Source organism: Cupressus sempervirens, chromosome 10 (assembly GCF_028749045.1).
Source record: "Cupressus sempervirens isolate cs-2001-9-10 chromosome 10, ASM2874904v1, whole genome shotgun sequence".
Lineage (NCBI taxonomy): Eukaryota > Viridiplantae > Streptophyta > Pinopsida > Cupressales > Cupressaceae > Cupressus > Cupressus sempervirens.
In genome coordinates, this window is record NC_143127.1 from 160,503,799 (window position 1) to 160,522,723 (window position 18,925).

The 18,925-nt window shown below is 36.2% G+C and overlaps 1 protein-coding gene across 1 annotated transcript in view; it reads right to left on the bottom strand.

Annotated features, from left to right (window-relative positions):
* Nucleotides 1-17,767, bottom strand: part of LOC149533084 (uncharacterized) — a 56,233-nt gene extending 38,466 nt beyond the window's left edge. Inside the window, exon 1 of the mRNA XM_089805590.1 lies at nt 17,437-17,767. Within this exon, the coding sequence (XP_089661716.1) occupies nt 17,437-17,680 (244 nt within the window). The 5' untranslated portion in view covers nt 17,681-17,767. The remainder of the gene's footprint in view (nt 1-17,436) is intronic.
* Between the last annotated feature and the right edge of the window lie 1,158 nt (nt 17,768-18,925).

Consider the following 18,925-nt stretch of genomic DNA (forward strand, 5'->3'; position numbering starts at 1 on the left):
CTTATATACTGTGCTTTCCTTCACTTCTGAATGCATTGCTTTCTCGTTGTCTTCATTTGAGAATTATGTTCAGATTGTTCACTCTGCTCTCTTTTAGCTGTTCATGCAATTCTTGATGTGCTTTTATTGCTTTTACACCTATTAAAGCAAAAGGTTTCAAAAACTAAAATTAGTTTGTCCATTTAATACTTTATTTTCTGTTATTTGTATGCATACCAATCCCACCTGCTACGCCTATCCTGTTTTCACCAGTTTTTATAAGTAAAAGGTTTCAAAACAAAATGAATTGTCCCTTTAATACTTTTATTCTTCATGATTGACTTCTCTATCTCCTGATGTATGCCTGTATTTTACTGAGATGAATAGCGTGTAGGATGGTGAATGCGAGATGAAGTGAGCTATCAGCATTGCTTAGATCCATTGGATCTAACCTATTTTCCTTTATAAATGTAGGGATTGGAAGCACGGAAAGGGCGAGATCTGGAACAACAAGAAGGTGGATGCGTATGGATGCCACTTCACCAGTCATTACAGGCAATGACTGGTGCCCATGACCTTTTTCTCCTTTACTCCTCTTTCATGTTACTAATTTCAGTTGAGTATAAGTGTATGTCAGCACATAGGGACTACTCTCACAGTCAAATGTGTGGGAGAAATTTACTTTCAGTACTTTATTTTCATCATGATTTGTTCCATCATACGAACATTGTATATTATTTCAATATGAATAAAATACTTTCCTTTAATGCATTTCTGAGAATTACTTAAAAGTAATAAGCATGTATGTTTTCCTCCATTTGAACATGTGTGAAAATCGAGCAATAGGTATCAGAGCAAAGTTGGCTTAATTTGAGAAGGGCATCTTTCTTGTAGAGTTTGATTGGGTATTTTTGCTGCAGTGGTTTTTTTCAGATGATCTGAAGTTGAATGCTCTTGTTGCCACTCTACTTTTAGAGGAAATGAAGACTTAAGAGAGGTCTATAGATGCATTGCAAGTGTAAGGTAGATCTAAGGCAAAAGACAAGGACATGAGGAAGAGTGAAAAGGAGAAGTCTAAGGATTGTTCAAAGTTCAAGGGGAGGTCTAGAACTCCTAGATAGAGTAGATTGAGGTATTGGAACTGCATCTCAAAAAGGAATGTACGAATAAAAAGAAAAATAGTGATGATTCCTCAATAGATAAATCCTCAAGTGATGAAGCTATTGATGCTTTTATTGTTTATGCTAGTATGACTTATGATGACTCTTGGTCAATAGATTCAAGCGCATCCTACCACATGATTCCTCATAAGGAGCGGTTTTCAGCATGTTCAGCTTATGGTAGTGGGAGTTTTCCTCAAAGATCTTAGCACACAAAAAATTGTAGGCCTAGAGGTGTAGTTGGTTTACAGTGATGGAAGGATTAAACCCCTTAAAGATATATTGTGTTTGCTATATTTTCTTGGTAGATTGTGTTCCAATTTTTGCATCAACTTTTCATATCAGACTCTGTGATCCATCATCAGGATGAGAGAGTTGTAGGAGAAAAATGGTTAGATTGCAGACCAAGGGTGAATAAAAGGAGAGAGAAATGGGAGTGGTTGCACAAAAGTCAAGAAAAGTTTGAGGTCCAAGAAATTAGAAAAACATGAGAAAAGGGTAACAAGTAAAGGAACATATACGTAGGTCTGTGTGTGTCCCTGGTTTAGCTAGAAATGTAATTTGTGTACCTAAAATAAATGATTCAATTGTGCATGTCAATTTTGAAAAGAGTGGTTGAAAATTAAGCAAAGGGAATTTGATTTTAGCCAAGGGTAATAGGTATGGCACCCTATGTTGATGTTATAGCATCAAGGGCCATCATTCTTTCCTAAATTTGAAATATATAAATAATTTATTTTTATATAAGACAACAAAGGGTCCTCACTTTGAAGGGACAAGTCATTGAAGACTCAAGACAAGTTTATATACTTCGAGAAGGAATCCACACATATATACAAATTGATATCGTAGTTTTTTTCAAAGACATTGTAAAGTAGTCTTCTGCTCTTTCATTTAATATATAAGTGATATATTTGCAGCTGGGTTTTTTCTCCCTCAAATTGGAGGGTTATCCTAGGATAATTCTTTGCATCTTATTGTGCATTATTTTGTTTTTGTTGTTTATTTTCATTTCTGGTAATAAAACTTTAACACCCTATTTAGAGTTACACTTCTCCTTTTGGTAACTCTACCAATCCAACTGATCACTTTGTATTTAGGTGAAGGCACCATAGGATGGTTCATATTGGTAAAAAGAGTCTAAAAAGCCTCAAAAAGATTGTTGATAGTTTGTCAAGTTACTCTGGGGATTTTAATTTTCTATGAACATTGCGTATATGGAAAGCAACATAGAGTATCTTTATAATTTGGAAGCCCTAGAGCTAAACAAGTATTAGAGGTAAATTATGAGTTAAGTCTTTGGTCTAATGGATGTACAATCTATTGGAAAGTCTTGCTACTATGTTGACTTTATTGATGACTACTCTAGATATTCATAGATATACTTTTTGAAGGGAAAGTCTATTGTTTTTCTATATTTCAAGAATTTAAAACACTTGTTGAGAAATAGATAAATAGGAAGAGATAATGGTGATGTTGGTGAGTTTGCTCTAGTGCAGAGAACAACTCCATATACTTATTGTGACGTTTTCACACATTGCCCCAACAAATGATGACCCCAATTTTATGCTTTGAGGTATTAGGTATTGGTATCTTTGTTTCAATCTCTAGTCTTCTACCAATGAAAGTTTAGAATGGAGTTTAAGGTTTTCAATTTCAATTTACCCAGTTTTAGAATGTCATCAGAAAAACTAAAATGGAATAAAGCATGACCAAATGTGTATTATAAGAAAGGCCAAGGGGCAAAGTTCACAATTGCTTGAGGTCAATTCAAACAACTCTATTTTTTAGGAAAGTCTTTTTGCTTTTTTTCTTTTTTGGAAGTTGCACTTTTGACACTTTTAGGCCAATTGGGGTTTTCTTTTTCCTTGCCTTCTGTTTTGCTTTCTCAAAAAAATTAATTTTAGAAGTTTCTATTTTAGTAAAGCCAAAGTTGCGTCTACAATTGAAAGAAGGCAGAAATCGCCTATTGTTTTCATCATCAAGTTCATCTTGGATTTTATGGAAAAAGCATTCAAAGTTGTGAAAGTTCTAGATTCCAAAAAGCTGTGAAAATTCTTGAGTTAGATTCATCCAAGTGTGGAAATTCATGTTTCTACATGAACTTGATGGATAAACAGGCCCAAAGCTTACTGAGAGGGGAAGCGGAGGGTGTATCAATGATCTATCACAAAACTAGATTCAGATCTAATAAAACTTTTCCATCAAGTATTTACCATATACATGCAACAAGAAACATAAACTTGTGAAGGAACATGCAACAACAAATAATCACTCACACAACATCAGCCCATAGCACCAAGATTTTTCTCATGGAAACCCAATTGGGTGAAAACCATAGTGTCATTGATGCCCACAAATGCAAATGCACTCTTTTGAAGTATGTCCTATGAGGGGCTTGGTTCAGTTAAGAGCTTACAATAAGTTTGCTTAGAGACTGACCCTATTAGGAGCCACCAGTTTAAGGGATTTCCCTCTAGCCCTATTGTGAGCTTTACCTTGTTACAAGTAGCCTTCTAAGAGGACTTCAAATAGCTAAAGTGAGCCTGTTAAAGAATTTCCAAATAAGATCCGTTAGGATCTACCCTATTAGGGGATTTTCTTGTTACAACTATTAGGAGACAACAAGTGAGATGATCTAGTGGATATCACTATTGCTTGCTAGTACATACTCATTTAAGCACATACAACATCCTCGCATTCAAATACACAACTACTGTGAACCACACTGCTTGATTCACACTCTGGCAACAATGCACACACGATCTCTGCTCTTCACTCACACTTTTTCCAATGACACAATGATATTTATATATTACATCAATTAGGGTTTTCCATTGCCTTCTTAACTTTGAATCTGAAATTCAAATTCCTTCTTAGAAGTCCACCAAACACGTTTAAGTCAATCTCTAGCCACACCAACATCAGGATCCAATTACACAATGAATTGACAAGAAAGTCAAAACGTATTATGATTCCCTAGGTACACACATGCCTTCGTGAATCTTTGATCAACTCAACAATACAAGTCGTGCACAACTTTCCACATTAGCATGGACGCATCATCATTTCACCTACAATCACCCATTGATTACTCAAATAAATTTGCTCGTACCAAGCAACAATCTAACTGATTGTTCGTCATTGTTCTTCACCAGTCTCCTTGCCAAACATCAAAATCCAATTACTTCATTTATCTATTACTGGTAATGTGTGGTTGCAAAATCATTAGGATTCCAAATCTCTAACCACAACACTGGATTCCCAAATAGTAAACCGCACTGATCGAAACATTTTCTTTGTTCCTACACTGCTAAGCCAATTTTCCTATCAAATGCCCATTATAACAGGAAATAGACTTGACATGAACCTGTGCAATCTCAGAGAAGTCACATAACGAACATCTCTAGGAACATTGTGCATGATCGTGCATAACAATTCCCCTTACAGCTCGTACATTTTCAAATCTATCAAGATAAAGTACATCAAGAACATGGACAATTAAGTACACATACATTGACATCAATGGCAATCACCAATAGATCATGGTAGCAATACATTCCTCATCTCATCAACATCAGTTATGCCAACAGAACTCCACCCTCCCCACGGTTGGAAATTCTTCAAAATCCATCAAAGTCTGCCATGAAGAGAGAAATTCAAAGACCAAAGAAAATTTGGTTAAGGATGTATAAAAATTCTTCAATTCTAAGAGAAGTCTGCCCAAGCTTGAAAGGATGAGAAATTATTCTAAGGCGTGAAAGTCCACAAGGCAGTACCAAATCTGCCCAGTTAAGTAAGGATATTTAATTAAGGTGGCATGAAGTCTGCCCAGCCAAGAAAAGCGAGAAAATTCTTAATCCATAATGAAGTCCACCAAACTCTATAAGCGTATGAAATTTTACTAAGTATAGAAAATCTTCGATTTCTAGCAAAGTCCACCCACATTGAAGGAGTTCTAGAAGAAAGCCGAAAAAAAGGATCGCCTTGAAAAAAAGAGAAAAAGCTAGGAGATTGCCAAAATCAGAAAGAAAGAAAAAGAAAAAAGAAGTTTTTTAGTTTAAGCTAATAAAGCTTATCCAAGGATATCAGCCAATTTCATGAAGAATTGAAGATAGTTGCATTGAACAGTCTACAATTCCAGATTAATTGAAGGAAACAATGAAAGCAAAAGAACTTGTAGAAATTGAGAAAGAACCTGATACGGAGGAATTCCTTGCCAAAATGAGCCAAACCAAAGAAATGAACAAGGCTGAGAAATATTCCATGATTCAAAAAAATGACATAGGATCCCATTTAGTTCAGGTGGCAAAAACAAAAGTTGACAAAGCAAAGAAAGTTGTTACTCCTGAAGAGTATGAAATAAGTACTATTGACATAGGCTTAGCCACCAAGGAGTAGGAGGTTCAGGAATTAGATAATTCAGTCAAAGCAATCAAGAAAAGAAAAAGAAAAGAAGAGGAAAAGAAGGATAAACTTAAAACAGAAAATGAGCAGTTAAGAAAGTATATTCAGCATTTGGTAAAATCAAAAAGCAAAAGAGATGCAACATTCACTCCACCTTTGGCTCTTCCATGGGAATGGGTTGAGGATTTTGAAGAAGTGAAGTGATAGCAAATGAAACAAAGAAATGGATTGCAGACAACACTGATAGAGCTATCAGATCTATGGAACAATTGACATCATTGTGAACAAAATTCTTTATTTCTGTTCATCCAAGACATAACAGAGTTATGGAATGATTTTCAAAGTGTTCAAAATAAAATAATATCATGCTTAAGAGCATTATAAGGAATTCCTAAACAAGGCTTGGTAGATGGATAAGTAATAGAGGCTGGAAATGCATATGATTTCAACATGTGGTACAGGGCATGGATGGCTAACGTTGAGGTCTTAGAGAAAGTAAAAGATGATTGTGCTCAGACAAAAGAAATAATCAAAGAAATTCAAGACAAAGTCCTCATTGTAGTCACAGATGTGCTCGAAAAAGAAGAAATACCGGAAAGTGATATAAGTTTGGAAATTTTAAAGAACAAGATCCAAAATGACTTCTTCTTTTTTGCAGGTCCAATTGTTGGGCAGCACTTGAACAAGGCATCCACCTTCCTATCCATTGAAGATGGCTTTCAAAACAAGGGTTTGGCTGGACAAATTTCTTTGCCACATATGCTGATGAGTTGGATGTGATAAATACAAGATATACATCATGCCAAGTGTCAGAATAGATGAACTTAATCTTGTTGTGACCAGATTCATTGAATTTTCTGACAGAGAAAAGGATAAGGGACACTTTCTTCTAGAATAAAGCTCCATCTGAGTTGTTTAATTCATTGGCTATCATTATCCAGTCATTAAAAACCCTAACTAGGGTATAGTTGTCTAAATCTTGGTTGTCAATCTTAAATTGATCTTGGTCCCTCTATTTTTGAACTCCGATATAAGACCCTCCACTCTCATTTGCAAAGAGAGTTTCAAAAAGATTGTTGCACAACACTTCTTCAGTAAATTGCTAAATTCATTGTTCAATTGTTGGTGAATTTTATACCTTTTGCAAGTTGCATAGTTTCTTGTCTCTCACATAGAGTCATTTTCAAGTCTTAAATTGAATGGAGGATTTGATGAGAATGTTTCTTGTGAAATCAATATTTTTGTACCTTTTATAATTGGATGATTCTCAATTATTTAGCGACGATAATCTCAAAACTTGAAAGAAACTTAACTTCCATTATCAAAGTTCATTCAAGAAGTCATTTTAAAAGATTCTATTCGAAGCAAGCACAAAGAAGAAATTTTCCATCCAACGAAAGTTTTGAACCAATGAGTTGGAATGGTTTATTTGCATGGGGATTTATTCCCAATACTTCAACCGAATTTGGGATTCAACAACAACGAGAAGGACATCATTGATTGGTTAAACTCTCTTGCTTGGAAAGTTAAAAGAAGCACAGATGAATGCATGCAAGTACAGTTCATCCTAGAAAAAGAAGATGAGAAAGCACAATGCCGTTAAGATGGTTTTCTCAGGGAACTTGTTTTCCAAAGAAACATCCTCAGAAAAATTAAAGAAAAGACACACTAGATTGTATCAGTTCGTTTTCACCAGATAAATTCTGTAAAGTCGCCAAATCAACTCCAAGTTCATCAAAAAAGTGTGTAGAATTGGAAGTCCCTACCAGTTCTAAGCAAAAGAAGAAGATACTTCCTTCAAGCAAGGGAATTGTTTCATCAAGTGAAGACGTATCAAGTGGAGAAGATATTTCCAATTCATTTCTAGCTCCACTACCTAAAATTCCAGTCCAAGTAGCTACACAGTCAATCATTCAACAAATTATATTTCAAGCCAATGTAGGACCTCAAGCAAACATAGTAATGCCACAGTGGCGTCCACAACATGCATCTTCTCTCATGCCCAAGAATCCGGAACATTCCTGCTCCAAGTCCCAAGTTGGAGATATCAATTGAACATGTCAAAGTTTTTGAAGATAAGATCCAAAACAGAGATATTCGGCATGAAGATGTTGCTTGGAAATTATTCCCTTGTTCTCTAGGGGAAGAAGTATGTTATTGGTATGTCAACTCCAGTAACTCAATTCAGAATGGCAACAAATGAAGGGTGCATTTTCAGCAAAATTCAGGTTGTCGACCAGCCCAGCCGAATTATACAGCCGATGCGTTGAAATAAAGAGACAAACGCATGAACCAATCAGTGTCTTTGACAACAGGTTTCATAAGGCTTACACATGATTGCTCAACCTGTACCACCTGCGTAATGTTGCAGCATTGCCAGTTTACAATGTGGCCTTGGATAGTCTCACATCCATGTTTGTAAGAAGGGCTAACTCAGCTCCAACTAATTTGAAGGAGGTTTATGCAGAAGCTATCAAGGTTTATGCAGAAGCTATCAAGGTTAATGCTGATTTGATCATGAATGTCACTGGACCACTTGATCAATTAGAATATGTTGCAATGCCAAATCAGATTACTGGAATCAATCAAGCATTGGCTCATCACACACTGGTAATGAATCCTATTCCAACTACAAAAAATCAACTAGTGTTGCATCTAGGAACGCTTCTTTCTCATTCACAGCCATCACAACCGAACTACCTTCAAAACACAACAAAGACTCAAGTAGAACAAAATTAAAATGAAGGAATTGATTGAACAAGTCAAGAAGTTATCAACTCAGCTCCAACTGATTTAAAGGAGGTTTATGCAGAAGCTAACAAGGTTACTGCTGATTTCATCATGAATGTCACTGGACTACTTAATCATTTAGAATATGTTCCAATGCCAAATCAGATTACTGGAATCAATCAAGCATTGGCTCATCACACACTGGTAATGAATCCTATTCCAACTACCAAAAATCAGCTAGTGTTGCATCTATCATTTAGAATATGTTCCAATGCCAAATCAGATTACTGGAATCAATCAAGCATTGGCTCATCACACACTGGTAATGAATCCTATTCCAACTACCAAAAATCAACTAGTGTTGCATCTAGGAATGCTTCTTTCTCATTCACAGCCATCAAAACCAAACTAACTTCAAAACATAACAAAGACTCGAGTAGAACAAAATTAAATGAAGGAATTGATTGAACAAGTCAAGAAGTTATCAACAGAGGTCGCACACTTACAGAATCAGAACAATCAGATCCAAAGTATGCAAAGAAATTATCAAGAACATCAGAAAAATCACCAGGGCTATCAGGGTGGTAATCAAACGAATAAACAAGGTTCCCAAAGCAACAATCAAGGCTTTTGTGGCAACAATTGTATTGATTATTGCACCTAACAATGGAAATGTGTGACCACCTTTAGATGCTCCTTGAATTTCTAAGGGTCAACCATCTGATAAAGTTCTTCTTGTTGAAACCGGAATTTCATCTTGAACCAGATATTTTCCAAAAGAAGATACAAAGGGAATGCCAGAGGATTCATCTAAAGCTAGAGTCCCAATAGTGAGACATTATCAAGCTCTCCTGCTTGAAGATTACACACTTCCGCCAACCTTTCAAAATTATGAATCACAAGATCAATATGGAAAACTCCCACCAGCATCCACCAATGGTCCATTGGAAGTGCTACCTCCAATACCTCCTCCAGCATTTGCAAATCAGCCACTTCAAGTTGTTAAGTATCACTTCCCTTTGCCACTCAATACTGTGTTAGTAGAAGCAACAAGACAGGTCCAGGCATTCCATCAAACTGGAAATCATCAGCCAAAGGTTTACAGAGGGGAAGTAAAGAACCCTTAACCTCATCTTTATCACCTCATAATTTTCAAACTCCACATCTAGACACAAACAACAATTCTCCTTTTCCAAAGGATGCATGCACCTGAGTATAGACAGAAGACAAATGTGAATACTTCTACTCCTAAGAACCAGTTAGCAAGATTAAGTCAATATGTGACGGAGGCGATCAAGAGAATCAAATTTTATCCTTATTTCAACTAATGAAGGTTCCGGAATTTTGTGAAGCATTTCTCGAGAGTTTGAAAGATGACTCAAAATGCACCCACCACAACTCACAACGTTGCAGGCATAGTTCATAATGTGAATATGGTTCAAAATGAGCCCAAGAACTTTCAAGAAGAACAAGGAAATCTTCAAGGCCAATCACAATCTGTGAATGGTGTATCTGGTTTATCAAGCTCAAGTTCAAATCAGATGAGGAATGAAGAAAATGTAACTCAGAAGCAAAAAAATGATAAAACTGAAGAAATTTCACAAAGCTCAAAAGGAAAAAGGATGGAAAAGAGTGTGAATCTCCCAAAAGAGGAAAAGCCTTCCCAAGGAGGCATAAAAGAAGTTGCTCAGCTCGTACAAAAGAAACAACCAGTCGTACTCTACCAAGAAAAAGATGAACTAGGTCCTTTTTTCCATTAATCCAAATCTTTAGAAAACCTTTGGACAAGCAAATGACCATTAATTTCTCATTTTAGAGTTTTTGGCAGGGAGGCTTACGAGCTCATGTTCTTAAAGAAAAATGTCCTAACTTGATCATAAAGGTAACGTGTGTTTTTGTGTGTTATCACAAAAATATTAAGGGTTATAAGCTTTGGAATCTCGCAGCAGTTAGAATGGTATGTTCCAAGAATGTAATTTTCAGGGAGCTAAAGGAATTTTAAAATGATGACAACCTCAAGTAAAGCCTAACAAAATAGTGCATTTTGATATTAAGGTTCAACCACATACGCAGTTAAAACAACTTCAAGAAGATGCACAAGTAGAACGGTTTAATGAACATGGAGGTGAAATAGAAGGAATAGAAGAAAATTCTGAAGATCAACAACTAGAGCATCTTGTTACACCTCAAACAAGATCCACAAGACAATGTAAACCTGTTGATAGGTATGGTTATAGTGCAGCTGATTTTCATTGTGTTTTTGGTGTATTTTGTACTAGCAACAAACCTAGATCTGTGAAGGAAGCATTATCTTCAGATGAGTATGACGCTTGGTTAGAGGCAATGAAAGATGAAATAAAAGCCTTCGACAAATGTGACACATGGCATCTAGTTGAGCTACCTAAGGGGAGAAAAGCCAACAAATGCAAATGGATATTCAAGAAGAATTTTTGAGCAGATATTAAGTTGCAATGATACAAGGCCCAATTAGTGGCTAAAGGTTACTCACAAGTTGAGGGAGTGGATTTTGGAGAATTCTTTTCTCTCGTGGTTGAACCTAACTCTATTAGATTCCTTTTATCTATTGTTCCTGCTTTTGATATACAAGTAGAGCAAATCAATGTCGAAAACAACTTTCTTATATAGGAATCTTGATGAGGAAAAATTTATGAAACAGTCTAACAATTTTTCTGTGAAGGGACAAGAAAACTTGGTTTTCAGGTTAAAAAGATCTTTGTAAAATTTGAAGAAATCACCAAAAATGTGGTAATAGAAATTTGATAATTTGGAATTAAATCGTAACTTTACCAAAAATGAAGAAGATCATTTCGTTTATTTCAAATTAATTAATGATTGATTACCAATCATTCTCCTAAATCTTGGTGATGTGTTATTTATTGGAAATGACAAGAGAATGATTAGGGAAATTCAAAGTCAATTATCTAGTACATTTGATATGAAAGATCTAGGGGCTGCAGTATCTTGGGTACCGAAACCAATAGGGATCGGATTGACAGAAAATTATAGTTAAGTCAAAAAAAGGTACGTTAAGTAAAAGACCAGCTATTGCGCAAGCAATGAGAATTCTTAGTAGGATTATGGCAAATCCTGTAAAGAACATTGGACTTGTGTGAAAGGGGTTTTCGGATGTTTCGATGGGACTTTTAATCATTGCATTTGTTATCGTAGATCTAATGATATGAATAGGGTAATTAATTTGCAGGGCTTTGTTGATTCAGAATTGGCGCTGTAGATTGTGCAAGGTCCACAAGTGGTTATGCCTTTGCTTTGTTCGGAGGAGCAGTTAGTTGGATGAGAAAAAAGCAACCTACAGTTGCATTGTCTACTACAAAAGTAAAGTACATGGTGGTTAAAACATGCTTATAAGGAGGCAATGTGGTTAGAAAGATTGTGTTCATATATTGGCTTTTGAAATAAACAAGTAAGAATTGGTTGTGATAGCCGAAGTCCTATATATTTGATTAAAAACCCAATGTATCATACCTGCACAAAACACATAGATGTTCAATATCTCTTTGTTCCAAAAACAATTGTGGGTGGTAGAGTCACTTTACAGAAAGTAGGCACATTAATAAATGTTAAAAAAATTCTTATTAAACTAGTAAGCATAGAAAAATTTAGTTGGCGCAAAAAGGCCATTGGCCTTACTTTTTCTAAAGCTTGATTTATTTGATTTCCCTTTATGCTCTTTGCAAGGTAATCAACAAGTAGGAGAATGTTTAGAACATGTCTCAACCTTGCTTTTACTTAAAAAGTTTTCAATTATTATTGGCAATTTGTTGAAAGTTGCTAAAATCCAACTATGAAAATTTACAAGATGTTTTTTCGTTGTCAAAATAGAAAGAGCGTGAAAAAATAGGAAGTTAAATGAGTTCTTGGTGAATTTAAGTAATATCTTTCAAAAGGCAGATAAGATCAAAAGTTGACAAAGGGAGGTTAAATTATGCCTAAACGATTTTAAAAACCATTTGTGTTTTGTGTTTTCCCTCAGTCCTATATATTTAGTGCTTGAGTTGAAGGATAAACAAGTTAATTCACAGATTGTTGAAGCAATGAAGTGTAACTCAATTGAAGGATTAATATAAGTCTTAATCTCTTTGGGTATGGAGTTTTTACATAAAGGGTTTCTCCACATATTTCTGGAGTTATGGTTTGCATCTCTACTTTGTTACCCATTTCCAGTTAGTAATGTATTACAATCTGTTTATTTGGCTGTAAAAACTAATAATATATTTTTGCTGTCTTTTTATACTGTTTTTCAGGAAACCTCAGCATCAGTGTTTTATTTAATAACTAGAAGAAACTGCTTCAACAAATTGGCCAGTGTACTAGCTGGCCCTAGATTCCCTCTAACTGCACCATCAAAATTGAATCTTAGATGTATCATTTTTTCGGCAGAATCCAGAAATGGAATTTCCACTTTCAGACTTTTGCAGTTATCCCATAAACGGGGTTATATGACTTTGTGAATTTCTACTGTACCAATGGTATATAAATTAACATGACAAAATCTCTCCAAAATCAAACCTTATAAGCAACCTCTATAACCCCTTTCCTCGTTATGTTGCATTGTGGTTATCATTATGTTCTTGTTTCCAGCTAAGTTACCAATTCTGGTTCTGATGCTGAAGCGTGTGCGGGGTGCTGATGATGCGTTTGGGTGTGTCTGCATATATATATATAAAGTTGTCAACTATAATTTATAATAATGTATGCAAAGAAATACAAGAAATATCAAATATACAAAAATAAACCATTCATTGAATCATTATCATAATCAAATTGAAATAACATAAATCAAAACATCAAGATTCCAATGCAATTTGAATTACAAAACCAAAACATAGTTCGTGGTTCAATGTTGATCAATCAAGATTCACAAATCACATTTAGTCATTCAGAATCATAAGGATTCTCAAAAAAATCCACATTCTCATCATCTCCTCCTGCTGCAACACTTGCAACTTCATTTGAACCATGCATGGTTCCAATTGTGCTAGATGCATGTGCTATGATGTTATCAACATCATCATCTATCATCACAATAAGATCCTGAAGTGTTGCATCCAAGTTTGCAGATTCAGGGGCTACATCCCAAAAAGCTTGGTCGACCCTTCCTTGTATCCATCCTCCTTACATGACAAAAGACGCAAGTTGGTATGTATATAAACCAAGTCCTCGGCTTTCTTTGAGCCCAACCAGTAGCGCTTCACAAAATGGATATAGGAGTATGTACTCCAATTCCGTTCAACAGAAAAGGAACTTGCAACCTGAATAGTGTTCATTAAAATTTAAAATTTTAAAATTAAACATACAAATGAAAAGCAAATTAGAGAATGTTAAACACTAAAGTGTAGAATACAATTGCTAAATAAATAAATAAATGAAAACTTACTTGTGAGAGGATCTTGATTGCAAGTGGTTGTAGATGCTTGAATGGCTGACCACACATGTACCACCATGTGATAGCTCCGATGTCATTTTGGTCCTTTATTGCATATGGAGTAAGCTTTGATCCTGAAGCAAATAAGCCAAATTCTTGCCTCGCCTTTTTGTGTATTTCATCATCTGGGAAGAGTCTTGCAAATGCAGTGTAGCACCCAGTAGCAACTTCTTCATCCACATATGGTGCAATTCTATCTGGCATAGCAAGTATTTCCTGGCTATAGTTCCTTGGAGATAAGGCATATGCAAGGAGGTGCAATGGGGTAGTCATCCTCTCCTAACGATGATGAATGATATCCTCCACCTTTTTGCACAGGGCTTTACATTCTGTGGGGTTAGTCTCATGTGATTGTATAGAAAGCTTTACCTTTTCTACCATGGTGTCCATGCCATCATACACATCTCCCAAGCAAGGTGCATCTGTATCAGCAAAGCGTAGCATAGTCATGATAGGCTCAGTGAAATCCAATACAAATTGCACTCAAGCCCACCAATGCACATCCAAGATCATACCCTTGACCTTCAAGGCTCTCTCTAAATTTAAAGCCTTCCATATAGCCCATTGGTTACAAATAACCATTTGGCCCAATGCTGATCTCACCTTGAGGAGTTGTTTCAGAACAACAGTATGAGATGCAAATCTAGTCTTAGCTACCTATAAGCAAGTTGACAATATGACATCAAATGTAAAATGAAGTTATAAACAAGAAATTTAATATTGAACATGAATATAAAACTTATTCAAAATAAATAAATAAATGAAACTAAATAATTACAATTTTAAATCTACCTTCAACAACTCCAACTTGGATAATGATCTAAATATAGATTGTGACATGTGGTGGTTTGTCACAAACATCTATATCTCCTCTCCCTCTTGGTATATTTGCTTCACCCAATCTATTTGGGTGCCAATTTGTTGCATGACCAAGTTGAGAGAGTGTACAGTGCACGGTGTCCAAAAAATATGATCGTATCGAGACTCAACCAAAGCACCTACACCCCTACAATTCGTAGCATTCTCTGTGACCACCTAGACCACATTCTCACTACCCACCATCTCTATTGCCTCAATGAGAATTCTAGAAATGAATTGTGAATCCTTAACTTGTCCTTCAGAATCAATAGCCCACAAAAACATTGCCCCTTTGGGGGGACATTGCAATCACATTTATCAATGGTCGATTTCTTGTGTCTTTCCATCCATCAAATACAATAGTTATGCCGGAAGTTCTCCAAGATGTACTAATTGGTTGAAGAGATTTGTCTATAAAAATCTTTTCTTTTTGCAAAAGAGTAGTACGCACCTTTTCATACTCGGGGCTAATGTAATCAGTTGGTGCTCTAAGGATGGCTGCAACCATTTCCCTCCAATATGACGATCTTACCAAATTGAAAGGAAGACCATTGGCATAAAGGCAATGTGCAATTGCTTCATTAGCAATCTCTCCTGCCTCCATTTTGAATGTTTGATCCAACGGACCTCTTTTGCAGATAATAACTTCTACTTCATCATCCTCCTCTTCCACTTCCAAGAATGGATGTTTGGAGGATGCAACGTGATCAGTGGACACATTCACTTTGCTCTTTGTAGATGAAGGTTTGTACAAACTTTTTTTTGATTTGCTCACTAAACGATCAATAGCCTCTTGTTCTTTTATGAATCCGGCTATTTGTGCATCGCTCAACCTTTTTCCATCTTTACTTCCCTTGCACAATGTTATTCCTTTACCAGTAGGGCCCATAAAATGAGCTTTGACCCAAGAATATGAGTTGTTGAATGGTTTACTATGACATATATTGCAACTCCAAATGTATGACCTACCTCCGGAAACCTGTGATGATCTTGTGGTGTGTCTCCATAATGGAGATGCCACATCAATATTGAAGTTATCACTTCATTCTTGCCCTGCTACTAAACTTTGACTATCAGTAGTGGTCATTCTTGCACAATAGAAACTATGAATCTAATAAGAAAATAGAAAAAAATAACTTAGAAATGTTTTAAAAAACTTACTCCTTCATTTCTTTACAAAAATATATATATCTTGAAAAAATTCTTCTAAAACTTGAAAAATTCATGAAGAACTAAAAAAAAATCACTTAAAAAACTCATAAAATGGATTGAATGTTTACCTTAGATGCTTATTTGTCCTTTGTGGAAACTCAATAGACACCCTACGAATGATCCTCTTCAAAACTAATGACCGTGCTTTCAAAATTCCACAATGGAGACCAAATGAAAAGAGAGCCCAGCTGAAAACAAAATGGGAAGAATGGGCAATGAATGGCCTCTTTTAGGGCCGTTTTAGGGTTGTGAGGCAAACAAAAGGGAAAAAAACACTAAAAAATCATTTTGAGCACATGTTTTTTAAGTCACTTAAGTGACTGGATGCTGGAAACAATCGGATGCTCACGGGATGCACCCAGATGCTCTTTGGATGCTCCACGATGCTCTGCAAAGCACCCCGCACGCATACGCAAGAGACAACACTGCTTCCTAGCAGCATCCACCACACCTCCGAAAGCATCCACGCACCACTGCGCATCCACATCCGCACCCCCCCTTGGGCCGACACATCGGTAACTTAGGTTTCCAGTAATGGAGCTTGTAAGTAAACTACTCAACCGAGAATATTATGCAATAAACTATGGAATTCTTCCTTTTCAACTTTCTACAGTTTACACTCTTGATATCGAATGCACATTTCTTAATTTGATTTAGTTTAAGAACTACAGTGCAACAAATAGGAAAATGTAAAAGCTTGATGGTAGAGCTTGAGCGAACACACCAATCAGATAGGGCAAAACTTTTTGCCAGATGGGTAATTTGCAGCATAACACCAGCACGGGGGTACACCAGCACTGGGGTGCATCGAGATGTCCGGACACTGGGACAAGTTTCCAGGATGGGGGATAAAGGGTCTCAATTTCAGGACAGAGGGGGACACTAAGAGTATGGCAGCAGAGGCAGAAGGTGAGGGGGGCAGGGGTGTTGTATACCTTGAAATGCTAGTTATGAAATGGTGTTTCAAAATAACATATTGAATTAAAATACTTGAACATGGCACAAACCAGAACCAATAAACATTCAACAGAGTAACATGGTACATACCCAACAATAACATTCAAAAATCAAAATCCAAATAAAAATTCAAGTGCCCACCCAGAAGCGCAGACTAGCTCGGGTGGGTTAAGCGGATACCCAATCCCGGGGACATAGTGCAAGTCCCCGAGGCGTGAGTCCCCGAGTTTCACTGGTAATTTGGGAGTGACTGGTGCATATCCAATGTTTAGCTACTGGCACAAACAAAAGCAGAGACTGCGAACTAGGATGAGAGCCTAGTAAACTTGACGAGCTAATAGGCATATGCCAAAAATTTGAGCCCTGAACAATACCAGCTTACAAAAACAATGGGCCTCAACGCGGTAGGCAAAAAAATCCAAAAAAGAAACTGAAACAAAACCTTCCTCGACTTCGCTGCTGAAATTCAACGCTCTATCCAACACAACCCACATTACGGACAGTTATACCTAACGCTTTCCTTGTTTTACACCACTAATTTAAAAAAAGCCAATAATGGTTCTTCAATAAAGATATCGCAGATCGTTTTTAATGGTTTCAAGTTTACAAATTCCAAGGCTTAGATCTTATAGTGTGAGAGAGTGCGTATAGCAATTAAGATTGGCTTACTTATTGCAGAGCACCTTCTATGTCCTGCCCTGCCCTTGAAACTCTCCCTGTCGACAGTAGACGAGATTGCAGTAAATTTAGGCCAAAGTTGACTCGTGCAAGAACTGTTGCATCGAAGCCTATCAGATACCAAAGCCTTCGTAACACAGCATAATCTGAATTGAGTAAGCTTGGGTTGCAAAGGTAATCGATTAGTTGGCGCAGAAATCAAATGGCCGGAGTTTCCCAAATTATGGATCTCCATGACCTTCGTGTTCTCCGTGTAATTTATGAAAGAAAAAGCCACAGAGAAATATAACGAATCTAAGCGTTGGATATTCCATAAGGCCCAATTTAAGTATTTCCTTTATTCAGCATACGTTCATTTTAGTTGTATTTTAAGAAAGCCTCTTTGTGGAACGGAGAACAATGGGAGAAAAGTTTTAATGAATGATTTTAATTTTAACAACAGTGTTATGTGGCAAGTATTACCCGTAAACTATAAGGGTCGGAATTTAGCATCTTTTAGCATTTTCCACCCCTTTTAATCAGTTGGAAGGCTTGGCAATGTGTTTGTTGTTTTTCTTAGTGGAATGATTCTTCTTTGCAGCATGGTTTCAGCTTTGCTTCTTTATTCATTTGGTGGAACAAGCCGGTTCAATACCACAATCAACCCCTTGCTATTTATTTCGAAAGCATGCCTCTTATTTGTTCAAGAAAGGTGTGACAAACTTTAAGGACATTTGGGACTTCAATATTTTCGATTGGGCTTCATGACTAAAGATTAAAAATCAATTGATCTAGATAACAAGTACAAACCATTTATCATATTTGTGCATTCATTAGTTCCACTCGAGTTGTCCATTAAAATCTGCACTCCAAGATAATGCAACTTATTGAAATATTGGAAATGGTTCTCTTCATCTCATTTTAACAATCTTCCGCTTAAGAAAGCATATTTGCATTCCTTATCCCATTGATTTATCCTCCCCCATCTCAATCAGAAATGGAAATGCAAATTTAGTGTGAAAAGATGGATCAACATGAATGCACAAGTTTGGAAATCCAAACTTGATGCAAATTCGCAATTGCTGGCCTGGAAGGTTTTACACCACAAATTACTTGTTGGCGACAAATTAAAATACATTACAGTGCAACCAATTAGATGCCCCTTTTGTTTGCATATTAAAAATATGAAGCATATATTTTGGGACCGCCCCTACGTTAAAAAACAATGGAATGTTATCTTTAAAAACTTTTCAACTATTTTTCACCATAAATGGAATTGGAAAGAAGCTCTCCTTAGCGTTGGCCTTCATAATGATGTTATTGTTGATTATATTAGGCAAGTTATCTTAAGACATATTTGGAACGCTAGATGCAGTGTTGTTTTTTCAAGCAATTATTTGCAGGAAAGGGACATATTAATGTTGTACTCTGATATAGTTTTTCAAGCTGCTTTTTTTTGTCCTAGATATCAGATTTATCTATAAGGAATCTGTCAGCCATG